Below are 13,341 nucleotides of genomic sequence, written 5' to 3' on the forward strand. Positions count from 1 at the left end.
GGTGAGGTTTTAAGTTTAGGAAAATGTTTTTTTGCTATTACAGAAGAAAATCCTAAACTCACGGCTGTGTTCTTTCTTATCTTAACTTGGGAAGTTGTAACTACTTTTGTCGATTCTGAAGCACAATCTGCAATCCATTGTTTAAGCCTTTATCCATAGTAATACCCGTGTTTGCGAGAGGCTTCATCTTTAACAGACTAGCTAGCTAACTGACGTACTCTATTGCCATTCTTTAATTAGGACGCAAATTCTTGTCTTAAAATAATATTTAATACTGGAGTTAGGAAATCCTAAATGTCGTAAGATTGGGTTTCAGATTTAAGACATTTCTGTAATATCCACCCTACACGTTATCAATGGAAAATATTATGTGGCTTGATACAGTCAGTACAACATTTCAGTTGTACTACCAGAGCAAGCACACGGTAGGACACACATTGTCGCGTGCGCTGTACTAATGTGATCATGAGGACACGGGGAAGTGGCTCCTCAGAGGAACCCTTTCAATTTGAATTCATTCTACAGCTCTGAAGGTCATTAAATGGATGATTTCTCTCTAGCTGGTGTCTGATGCGCCTAGCGATGGTCCAACTGGTTCTGGTCAACCTCAAGTCCTTCTACCCGATGGCTGGACACGACCTATTGGGTAAATCCTCCGTTATATATCTGTTTTTCCTGCCAACATTCTATATCAAGACGAACGCCTCTCATCGTTGTCCCAGGGTGATGCAACGGTTTTACCTCTGCGTTGAGTGCTGGGTTGAGAGTGCACATGTTAATTAAACTCCCAGTTCATTCAAAAAAGTGTGTGTGTGTGTGTGTGTGTGTGTGTGTGTGTGTGTGTGTGTGTGTGTGTGTGTGTGTGTGTGTGTGTGTGTGTGTGTGTGTGTGTGTGTGTGTGTGTGTGTGTGTGTGTGTGTGTGTGTGTGTGTGTGGATTATGTGATCGAGGCTGGGGAGAACAGATCAGGTCCAACTTTATTGGACCTGATCTGTTGGTCTTTTCCTCTGCAGGAAATAGCCCTCGATATTGCATGTGGTTGTGATTATATTTAATGTAATGGGGTAATGGTTGGTTTTGTCCTTTTCAGCAGGGGAAGGAGACTCAGCTGTGTGTGATCCTGCTTCACACAAAGCAAAGATAAATGGAATTCCTTTGTGCTTCGGTGCTGAATGTTTTAGTTCATTGACACTTTGAAAATTCTTTCTATCATCAATCTGACGAAATCGCACTCTGGGTCTCTCTTCATGGGCTCAGTTTCTTATGAACCAATTAAGAATGAGCTCTCCGCTTGCACACACACACGCTGAAGCTGGTGGACTGATACAGTGAAAGTTACTGAGTAAATAGAACGTTACACTGAAGCCATGCTCAAACGTTTGCCTCTCAGAACTAGGGTCCTCGGGAGGGTGGCTCCTCCCACTGAAACAGCCCGTTTTCAGACAGGGTGGATTGGACGCATGTTAGAATGACTCGAATGCATAATCTAAGTGGTATTTTCAGTAAAAAAAAAAAATTAAACATTTTTGGGAACCTCAGACCATATATTATCTTGGTGAAAAGGAGCATAATAGGTCTGCTTTGAATGAGTGCAATGTTGCTCTGTGGTTGAATTCTCCTTTAATCGCCAGTGTTTCCCCTACAATTGTCCAGGCCTTGTAAATTTTTTTTTTAAATAAATCAATACATTTTTAACGCTAAAAATAACAGCCCTGTGCCCTGGAAAAAAAAATATTGAAGGGTCTTTTTTTAATTGACATTTACAGTCCATTTATACTATTTAAACACACATGCAAACTAGGGATGTTAAAATGTGACCGTCTCCATGTTCTCAGTGTCAACAGTAAAACCGAAAATCATTTTATAAAATAGTTTTGTAATGGCCTATTCAAAACGTTATCAAAACTTTACTGTTTTCCAAAATAGCCTATTCAAATCGTTAAAAATAAAAAAACCAACAGGCCTGTTTTCCAAATGGGAAAGGGAGCGAGTGGCCATGGCAGTGACACCACACCTGGCACCTGCACCACCGGTCCACCACCGTGGTGTGCCCTGCAGGACTTTCGCTTTCTCACTTTGCGTGCTTGAAAATGGCAACTTGGCATAAGATTCGTAGGGTCTCACGAAACCCCACGGCGAACTGAAAGTGATTTTAAGATCCCATGAATGCTCGGGCGGATATTTACTTATTTATATATTCATATTTATTTCTATATTTATTGCCTCAAATGATTTCAGGATTATTTCATAGACATATTTATTTTTGTTATTACTTATATTTGTTTGCGGTGATGGCGGTAACAAGCTCAATACAGCAGTATCCCTTATCATTCACTTTAAAAGTGCAGTGTGTAGAATTTACGGAACGGATTTGGCAGACATGGAATATGGTATTCACAAGTGTTTTGATTAGTGTATAATCCCAAGAAAATCATAATTGTGTTGAGCGTGAATGAGTTGAGGGAATGAGACATTTTATCTACATAGGGAGTGGGTGCGCTTCACGGAGGCCGCCTTGTTGGTTGTTTAAATTACCGCACTCGCCGTTCCTGTGGGCAGTGTGAACATGATTTATCCCCCCCCCCAACATGAACAGGTTACCAGGCTACAACTCATGGTTGCTTTTGATAGAAATCTACCCTTAAATTAGACAATTTACTAAATGAAGACAAATCTTCACTTTTGGAAGGTGAAAGCAGACCTAAGGAAAACAGGCTGCAGGGAGAGCACTTGGGGGCCTGTGTGAAGATTTCAATAAATGGGCTTCCTGTGGCAAAATCTCCATATCATGATGCCATGGTAACATTTTTCTCCAAGCCAAGGAAGATAAAGTGCAGCAATGAATCATGCACACGGTGTTCATGATGTGCCAATGTTTTAAGGTCATTGGTTACACAGCTTATTTTTATGCGATAAATCCAGCTTATTAAATCGTCCTCTTCTTATGATCACTTTGTTTGAAGTCTTTAATATATCGAGCAAACAAAACTTTGAACAAAAATATGAATTGCAGTCCTGCACGTGGCGCATCCGACCGAAGCTGACCATGCCAATATGCCATCCTGCGCGCCTCGTCTGTTTTAGGCCTCTTTCGGTGCGTAACACCGGGCCTGGGAAAAAAAATTCTAGGGGAAACACTGATCTACATCCAATGAAAACTTTATCCACTTTATATAAAGCAGCTTTGTGTTAGCGTGCACATTTATTTATTTCATCATCTGATCGTATTTTTTTGTGTGCCTAGATTTGCCGGTCGGCTCCCCGCTGTGCCACTCGGTGCTCAAGACACTGCAGCGCTGGGAGCAGGTTCTGCAGAAGAGGCTGGAGCTTTTTGGAGGCCCCCCCTCCAAGTACATCTCCACTTTCCCCCAGGAGGGCACTGCCACTCCTGGTCCTGCCCTCCTCAGACACAAGGCCCTGTTCGAACCATCCAACGCTCCATTCAGGTAGAAAAAAAACCTGTGTTTGAGACCGTTCTTCATCCAAAAAAGATTTTTTTTTTTTTTTTTCTTAGAGGTCATTTTAATGATGTGTGTTAGTGAGCAAAACATTTGAAGTTACAAAAAATGTATAAAATAATTGTTGGACATTGCTATTGGATGCTCTGTTGGAGCGGGTGGTCCTTGGCAAATTACCTCAGTAGTTAATCTTATGTCACTATAATAATATGTGCTTAGTGTGAGCTTTTGATGGCGTAATGGTCTTTGTCTACCTGTTTCTGAAGAGATCTATTGACATTGAACATAGAAATTTGGGATTTTTTATTTTTATTTTTTTTACTAATTATCTCATCTCAATCCAACTGATGGAAATGCACTGCCACACATTCACTCACTCGGCTCAAATAGTTGTGAGCAGGTTATTTAGTAATAGTTGTGACAGTTTTATAACAGTAGAATCCCACAGCCAAGTCAATGCATGAGATGCCTTGCTCTGCGTTGTTTGCTGCTCTTACTGGTGACAGCTTTCTTATGTATTGGCAGCCTGGTGTGTCAAGTGTGTGCGGGAAGTAGCAATCAACCAACACAATGTACTGTCAACTTGAAAAAATGCCTGATGACCAAAATGATGTCCAGGTTGTCCAGACAAATAAAGCTTGTCGGAAACATGCTTAGTGTCATCAGATTTTCTAAAGTCTGAATTAATCACATCTTGAAGGCAACACCTGCAGAAGACTGGAACTCCATGTTTAGAAACGTTTCCAAATGGAGTCGTAAGATTTTACGGGCTGTGAAAAATCACCCTTTGGCTCTGAGTGAAACAGTGGGGAATCACCGATGAGTTGATTTCTAGGAGTCAAACACAACATGCATCCCCCTGTACCTTTTTAATTAGTCTTTGTATGTTCAGATGTGTAATTGATTAAAATGACGAACCAGTTACTCCTAACAGTTGATGCTATTGCTGATGTTAACGGCAGTGCGAAATTTCTTTGTGCATTTGTTTTTCTTCTTGCAGCACCCGAGGCGGCATGACTGTAACCCAAAGCTACAGATTTGGACTTGATAATTGTATCAGCCAAAACAGCCCTCGGCACTGTAGTGAAGAGACAAACGTTAACGTGACCAGCTGCATTTGACTGTAATTTGCCTTACGCGCCAGATACGGAAAGCCTTTGACATGATGAAAAAGCCGATCCTGAGGCCATGCGTGGGTTGGGGTTTGAACCTGAATTTAAGCAGAAGTGACCCGCTGCAGCGTTTCCCTCCCGTTCGCTGGGATTCTACCATTGTCGGGTGAACACCAGATGCGTTTGAAGCGTCTCACTTTGTGCTCAGCCCTGTAAGCAGAAGGTGGCCGGTTCGATCCCCGGCTCCTCCTGGTAGTGTGCTGTGTCCTTGAGCAAGATGCTTAACCCGCTAACTGCTCCCCAAGCGCCTCTATATGGCAGCCCACTGCTCCTAGATACGTCAGATGCTATGATGGGTAAATGCAGAGAAATTGCAAATTTCCCCTTTGTGGGACAAATAAAGGTATAAAAAAATAAATATTAAAAATCCTCGTCCAACAAAGAAACTTTGATTCTCAACGCTTTTTTTTTTTTTTTAGTGCTTCATTTAATCGCCGACTAAAATGAGGCGTGGTTGGTAATCCGACGTTCTGGGTGTTTTTCCAGGTCCAGCCACCACTCGGCGCTGCCTGTTAAGCGGCTGTGGCACTACCTGGTAAAGCAGGAGCAGATCCAAGACACCTTCATCAGGAACATCTTCACTAAGAAGCGGGGGCAGAGCGAGGTAGGAGGGTGTCTGCCGCAGCACGCTGCCGCGTGCTTCGTCCGTGAAGCGTAACCAGACCACTGGCATATAACATTTACAGTCAACGAATAACAACACATGCACTAATAGCAAACTGGTTTAACTCGCTCTGTGGTGGCACTTGTGCTTGACTGTTCCGCATGGCAGCAATGTGTATTCACACTTTCCCCCCATTTTGTATACAATATCCTAATTTCTTGTAAAATAATTGAATCATTAAGCCTGTTTTATTAACATCCCTAAATGTGTATTTGACTGCATGGTTTATCACTGCTCCCTGTTGTTGTTGTTGTTGTTTTTTTTTCTTCTTCCTGTGTATGTGTCCCACCCTGTCATTTTGTTGCTTCCATAATAATTAAAGTCGGTTGAGGACCAGACTGACAGTATGAAATGTTCAGGGACGGACGAGACGGGGAGCAATCAGGTACTGCTGCTTTGAGTCACTTCTGGCAATTGGTGGCAGGGTTGATGCGGGGGAGGGGGACTGGTAGTCTGAATCATGTCAGCAAGAAGAATTGCATGTTTTTTTATAATTGGTACTTTAGTGTAGTATCTTCATTTAAGAAGCAAATTTAACGTAATGCGATTAATTATACGTTGAATTGTTGATACTTGAAGGAGCATGTCCGTGTCAAATTCAGTTTTTAGTCCATTGGCTAGTCACACACATTTTACATGACCAGACAAATTTCCTCATTCTCATAGCTCACATTTCTTTTTTTATTTTTAATAACGGCTCTATTTTCCGGATGTTGAACAATGTGGTGAGAAAACCTGCCTTAAAATTATCTCCTGGTCCCAGTGACTAAACGGGCTAAAACTCAATTTTTCACTGGTATGAAAATGTTAATGGGAAATTTTAAGGCATTAAACATGCATGACTTTTGTCACCAAAATATTTAGTCAAACTAAACCAAATGGCAGCTAGGTTAGATTTTGTGAGTCCTGATGAACTGTTCTTGTGTTTAGTGTAAATTTAACAATTGTACACTAGTTTAAGATATGATTTCCTCCAATCTGCTGAACTGTATGTATTATTCCAGTCTTGGGGACACTAAAGTGATCTTTGGGTCAGAATACCATGACAGTGCCAGCTTGGTCATGAACTCTACCTTCAACATTAGGCTTTGATATTAATCTATTTTGTGATTTTTCTGAATATTCCTCGCAAGCTGAAGCCCAGCTCTCGCACAGTGCTGCTGTATGTTGCTGCTCTACAGAGGCGTGTTAATCCTCTAGTCTTCTCGTTCCAAGCTGCCACACTGTAGGCTTCCCATTTGGCTCGTCGTTAATTAACCCAGTCTCTCGGAGGGAACGCCATGAAGCCAAATAGCTTCTGATTAATAGGCCCAACACTGTCGCAGTGAATCTGCATCCCACAGGGATTATGTGCGCTGCGAAAATGGCAAACCGCCATATTTCGCTTTCTATAAGTTGAGTTTTTTTCCATTCCATCTGACAAAGAAGTGGTCTTTTTCCCTCACGCACAAGTGCGATTATGGCTTAATTCAATCTCATGCTCAAAGGACGGCTCCTTCACTTTGAATAATCACAGCTTTAGAACCCAACATCACGTACATGTTATGCAGTCATTTGGCGTACTCTACTACATCAGACATCACATAGGATTCCTATTGCGCAATGTGGGCTTGTGGGCTTGCCGCAGAACGGTTGTTTGTGGTCATGCTAACATAATACTAATGGAGTTTGGACATTGCAAGATGCATAAAGCAGTAATGCTGAAGTGTAAGGGGGGGGGACTGGATGTACTAGTAGTATAATAATAGCAAATCTTTTTAAACTGTAAGCTCACTGAAACATTGAGGTGGCGACATTGAAACATTGCTGTTTCCCTCCAAAGATTGATGCAGAGATGGGCTACCCGGGTGGAAAAGCACGAATCATCCACAAAGAGTCTGATATCATCACAGCCTTCGCCATCAACAAGGTACAGCTTCTCGACGCAGAAACCATAATAAAATAATAATTTAAAGCCACCTGATACCCAGTGCTTGGAAGGGTGCGCTGTGGAACGCAGGCTAACGGATTAAAAGGTTGTGATCAAAACACCCTGTGCTCGGTAAACGTTTGGCCCCCCAATGAAATGTGATCGTCTATCTCCGTCCGGATCCTCACCATGGGGGGGTCTCCACTTCTTTTCGCTCAAACCTTTTAAGCTAAATTCCTGGAAGAGTTTGCTTCCTGCCTGGTGAATAAGGGATGCCTTCCCTGCCCTTCTGATGTTGCTCAACCTGCGTCGTCTCAAACGGCAAAATGTTGACACAGTGCTGCCGTCATTACGCTCTATTTTAGGGAAAGCGGCACTGCCAGTCTGTTTTCTAGCTCTCCTATCAGCGATCAAAGCAAGGCCCGGCTCAGGTCGTTATTATATCGGGGACGTCTGGGGCCGCCACCTTGTTTTTTTTTTTTTTCTTCCTCCACGACTCGTGCCGTTGTTCATCCTCCTCATCCTATTGAAACGGTTTCTATTTCTTTATCCATGTATCTTCCCCCCCTCCCCTCAACTCTCTCTCTACCTCCTCTCCATCTCATCCTACTCCCCTGTCCCCCTCCCTCGTCCTCCTTCCAGGCCAATCGTAACTGTTTAGTCATGGCGTCCACCCATGACATTCAGGAACTGGACGTGTCCTCCATCTTGGCCACACAGATCTTGACGTGGATCGATGATGATATGGAGCCTGAAACCAAGGGGTAAGTGAAACCCGAGTGCGGGGAGAGTTTTCTCAAATCACCCAACCTGAGACCCTTCATTACTTTTGTGATGGCTTGTGATGTGCTTCCTTTGTGTGATTTTTATTCGGACGTGTTTATCCAACTTGTTTTCATTGAACTCTCATATAGTTGGATAGAAGTAATTGATACTCATTCATTTCAGTTCAATTGTTTCAATTTCTGCGTTGATTTGAAAACACAGAAAAACTCAATACCAAGTTGTGCAACCATTTTCCGCTTAGATTAAATGCACCCTAGTCTGAATTTATATTTGATTCTGTATTAGACTGAATTTGTCCTGTGAAATATCTTTAACGCACATTAGATGGTACAATAAAAAACAAATCTCATGTATAAAATGTCAATAATATTGACATTTATATTCTATATATATGTATCTATATTGATATATTATATCAATATAGATACATATATATAGAATATAAATGTCAATAATATTGACATTTATATTCTATATATATGTATCTATATTGATATATTATATCAATATAGATTTGCAGTGTGAGCCATCACATCAATATCCGATTTCATTGATATTGAATTGTTACCCTTGATAGCGGAATTGACTCTTGAGATCCTGCCCAAAAGATAGCCCTGAATTCTAATCCATTCATTTATTGTAGCTTTCGCTGCTAAAACAAGTAATTTTTATATAAAAGCAGTTCAGCTTTTGTTTGCAATTGCCCTAAATCAATAGTCCTAACTGCTGTTACTTATACACACAACTGGGGATTGAAATAAACCATCTTCCTTAAACAAAGTATAATGTACACATGACCCCATCTCTGCTGAGTTCTGTTTGTTTATTTGTCAAGTAGACAGGCTCTCGTTTATGAAATGGGAGCCATTTTTGTGTGTGAAACATTAATTGAGGCAAACGCACGGGTTGGTTAGGTTCCGTATTCATCCATATTTTAGCGCCACTCATTTTGTCAGCTGCTTGTTACTTGTTAAGTGCGTGAGCTCCTCGTTCACCGGTGTTTACACATATTTGCAAACAAATGGCGCCTTCCCCAAGTGCCCCTCAATCGAAGAAAATTCACGCACACAAGCTGAAGGTTTTTACTTTTTGGCTGCTCTCATTGTTCAAACCTCTGGTCCGTTTGTTCAAATCGTCGTTCCGTTACTTTCTCAGCGTGGGAGGAGACGACTTCCTGGTGATCCACGCGCGCGATGACTTCGGGTCCCTCCACGGCACGACGCCCTACACCCACAGCAGCCCCGGCACGCCCATCAACATGCCCTGGCTGGGAGGCCTGCAGACGGGCAGGGGAGCCGCCGTGGTGAGCCTCCCTGCACCGCGTCCGCTCCGTTTCACCCTTTCCAGACGCACGCCTCAGTTTTAAGTCAGGACTTCAGGTCCCACTTCCCTGTCCCCCCCCCTTACTGCGTAATCCTGATCTTCAGGGAAGAAGTTTGCATGGATTACTGCCGTTGCCGCTTTGAATAACATTTTACATTTTTCGCCAATAAATAATAAATTCTGTCTGAACGGGGTTTTCCAAAAGCATCAAGGTTTTAACATTAGCTTTCCCTTTGCCGACTTCCGGAGGGAACCGAGCCGGAGTTTGTAGCGAGTCACTGAGCCTCAATCTGTCGCCGTGCTCTCACCCAGACTGAACTCTGTTTTTGGTTCCAGAGTCTAGAAAGCCACTTTGACTCAGTAATGGGTATTGATTTAGTTGGATTTTGTTCCGATGCTCACGCTGCCCTTTTCAATCCAACAGTTGTGCGTCATGTTTGTTGATATTGTCCAGCTTCGTCTCTGCCCTTTATGAGCAGGCTGGACAGCGGGCTCCACTCCCTGCATTAGAATTCTCCCAACAAACTGTGACACAAGCTTCCAGCTTTTAGCATAATAATACTGGATAAGATAATGCAGTGATCTCAACGTGGGGTCCGGGGACTCCCAGGGGTCCTTAAAGAAGGTTCCAGCAAAATGATGCCAAAATGTTTTGATCATAGTTTCACTTGTCTCTTACTATAGTACAGATGGGTGTGGGAGTTTGGACTAAATCATATCTAACGATAAAGATCTTTTAAATCTCATCAAATGGCAGTTGTGGCCTAAAACACATCAAACTGAGGGTTCTCGACGTCAAAAGGTTAAGAATCACTGCAATAATGTATCTGATCCCTCCTCGGTTCTCTTTCATTCACACAGAGTTTCTGTTGCAGTTCAGTGGTTCAATCCCGTGATGCGATTAAATTCCAGATGAAGGATGAATGTTCAGTGGGTGTTTTTGTTTTAAGTTCACTTGGGTTAAAATATTGAAATGTGCTCTAGCTCTGCGCCGCTGCACCGAGCGGCAGAAGTTGTTCATTTTTTATTTCAAACGTCTTGGTTTCACGTAATCCCGTATGGCTTTCTACAAAAGAACTTCTTCCTCCGCCTCCTCACTTTGTTCCTCCAGCTGATCAAGCGGAACATCAACAACGTCAGGAGGATGACCTCCCATCCCACGCTGCCCTACTGTGAGTACATGTGTGAGAACAATGACCGATCAGTGAAGCTGGAGGTCAGAGTTCACACATGTTCACCTGTGAGCTTTATATACACAGTCCACGTTTCACAAAAAAAAAATTTTCATCAACAAAATAAAAAATGTATAAAGTTATTTATTCATGAGATTCAATAAATAGAAACAACAAAGTGACAAAGCCATCAGCTCTACTTGTAACGAACCGCATACTTTCACCACGAAGTACAGCGCAGGAACTGAGTTGTTACTGTAGGTGTTTGAACGGCAGATTCCAAGAACGTCATGTTGGGACCAGAGCCCCGTGGGAGGGCGGCGTTTCAAGCCTTTTTTTTGTGTGTGGTTTGGCAGACCTGACGGGAGCGCAGGACGGCAGCGTGAGGATGTTTGAGTGGGGACACTCGCAGCAGATCGTCTGCTTCAGGAGCCCCGGCAACTCCCGAGTCACCAGGATAAGATTCAACCATCAGGGCAACAAGGTCACTACTGCACTCTACACTGAGCGTGGCATAACATGGACGACAAAAAGACACTTCAATTGTTAATTGCAATTATTTGTATGAAAGTCATCAACTGAAAGTTTGATTGTAACTGAATCTTATATACAAATATATGCGCTCTAAATTTGCCTGTCTTAGCTAATTGTCTCAGAGAAAAGCTGTTGTGTCACAAAAGCAAAATGCGCGGGGGGCGTGGGGGGGGGGGGGGGTGCGGTGAGTTAAACAGTTTACCACTGCACAGATGTCAGACTATATTTGGGTTTTTAAGTGACTGCACCGTGCTGTGAGCACGTCGGTTTCAGCAACATTTTTCACACTTTCCTTCACAACTCACCGCAGCGGAGCGGCTGATTCACCTGCTCTGAACCGAGGCTCTGGCTTCAGGCTCACTTGGCTGGTTTTCCCAGACGGTGCCTGCTCCTAGCAGCGCTAATGTCTTATCTGGAAGTTCTGGCAAAAAGGGTGGATGGGGGGGGGGGGGGGGTGGGGGAAACGCTATTTCGGGTTTTGCGAACGTGGCTTTGACTACCGAGGCCTTTTCCAGGGAACATCTCTTAATCGCTCGGGTGTTATAATCAAGGTGAAATATATAACATTTAAGGCAAATTATTACAAAACGTGGAATTGTTTGGTCATGTGTTCCGAAGCCCGTCCTCTGAAGCTGCTCTCACTGCCTTGCAGTTCGGCATAGTTGACGCCGACGGAGGGTTGAGTCTGTGGCAGACCAACACCAGCGGCAACGCACCCAAGCCCTACCTGGTAAGACCCCTCCACCCCTCCACCCCTCTCCGCTCCTCTTTCGTAAAATGTCCTGCGTCACGTCCGCTGCCGTTTGGCCCGTTCCAGGCGCTGCAGTGCCACAACAAGACGGCTCACGACTTTGTCTTCGTGGGATCCTCGTCTCTTATCGCCACCGCCGGGCTTTCAACCGACAACAGGTACGAGCTGCGTCACCCGCGTTGAGGATTTTTTTCTAATTAACCTTTCACCCTCTTCAGTTTTGGCTCCGGTCCTCCGTGCCCTTCACCGTTAACGTAAAAAAAAAAAAAGGTTTGGGCCGGAGTGTAATTTGGGTTTTTATTTCCGTCCTGGCAGGAACGTGTGCCTGTGGGACACTCTTGTGACTCCTCTGAACAGCCTGGTGCACGGTGAGCCTCAGCGCGGCGTCTGCAATGACAAATCAACCGATCACACTGATAAAACCATCATTTCCCCCACTCCTCTTTCCCCCTCCTCCGCTATATTTGATTTTCCCGCACGTGGCATTCATTATTTTCTCGTCCTCCTTTTCTCCATCCTGCGTTCCTCCACACAACCACCAACCCGCCGCTTGTCTCATCAAAATCTCTTTTCATTCTCTTCATCCCTCTTCCTGTTTTCTGTCCTCTTTCCCCTCTCTCCATCTCATTCTTTGTCCGTCTCTCTCTCAGCTTTCTGCTGCCACGACTCCGGTGCCACGGTCCTGTCGTTGGCTCCCAAGCAGCAGCTGCTGATCACGGGCGGCAGGAAGGGCTGGATCAGCGTCCTGGAGCTTCCTCATCGGCTCCAGCGCCAGAGCTTCCAGGGGCACGACTCCCCGGTCAAGGCCCTCGCCGTGGACTCCACCGAGGGAAGCTTCATCAGCGGCTCAGCAGAGGGCAACATCAAGGTGGGTCCCGACCAAAAAACCTATACCTCAAATCATTATTTACATTGAGTTTGCCTATGATAGCGACTAGTCATTGTGAAATGTTAATGTTTCTATTTTTATTTAGTTAATATTTTTATAGTTAACTATAGAGGTTTAAAAAAAAAAAAAGACCGCCTGAAGCAAGTTAAAAGGAGCAGAGCTCCTCAACCTTCTGTTGAATCTTTGATCCTGTTTAAGAAGTTGAAGTTATTCTGTGGTGTTTGAACTTGCCAGCACACAGATCACACTTTTTCGGTGCGGGTAAGAGTCTCTATTGATCACTGGAAGATAGAAACACCAGGCGCAGACCCCAGAAACTAGTCTTTCTGTTAAGTAGAATGCATTCAGAATCCATTTGGAGACCTGGATTCTGCTGTTTCCTACATCGACTGTGTAGGCTCCGATTCCAATGTGTTGCCAATCAGGTGTGAGATCAATGCCATCCAAAAAAAAAAGTTACTTAATTTCCTGCATTCCGACACGCTCACCTTGAAACCCTCAGCTGCTAAAGAACTGAATCCAGATCTGGTAACGCGAAGCAAAAATATAAGGACTCCAGTGGAATAAGAAAATTAAAAAAATGTCACTCGACACATTTCCAAACTGTCATTTCTGAAGGGAAATCTGGTTGCTCTGGGCAACAGTTGTTGGCAGGCATTGCAATGTAAAAAATCAATGTTTTG

The 13,341-nt window shown here is 43.6% G+C and overlaps 1 protein-coding gene across 1 annotated transcript in view; it reads left to right on the plus strand.

Annotated features, from left to right (window-relative positions):
* The window catches only part of dmxl1 (Dmx like 1), a 69,202-nt gene that overhangs the window by 52,756 nt on the left and 3,105 nt on the right, over window positions 1–13,341 (plus strand). Inside the window, exons 38-50 of the mRNA XM_080004660.1 lie at window positions 561–646; window positions 3,245–3,446; window positions 5,117–5,234; window positions 5,617–5,679; window positions 7,117–7,203; window positions 7,846–7,967; window positions 9,145–9,292; window positions 10,424–10,484; window positions 10,841–10,968; window positions 11,671–11,748; window positions 11,836–11,927; window positions 12,085–12,137; window positions 12,420–12,637. Of these exons, the coding sequence (XP_079860786.1) occupies window positions 561–646; window positions 3,245–3,446; window positions 5,117–5,234; window positions 5,617–5,679; window positions 7,117–7,203; window positions 7,846–7,967; window positions 9,145–9,292; window positions 10,424–10,484; window positions 10,841–10,968; window positions 11,671–11,748; window positions 11,836–11,927; window positions 12,085–12,137; window positions 12,420–12,637 (1,456 nt within the window). The remainder of the gene's footprint in view (window positions 1–560; window positions 647–3,244; window positions 3,447–5,116; window positions 5,235–5,616; window positions 5,680–7,116; window positions 7,204–7,845; window positions 7,968–9,144; window positions 9,293–10,423; window positions 10,485–10,840; window positions 10,969–11,670; window positions 11,749–11,835; window positions 11,928–12,084; window positions 12,138–12,419; window positions 12,638–13,341) is intronic.

Source organism: Zeus faber, assembly GCF_960531495.2.
Source record: "Zeus faber genome assembly, chromosome: 7".
NCBI lineage: Eukaryota > Metazoa > Chordata > Actinopteri > Zeiformes > Zeidae > Zeus > Zeus faber.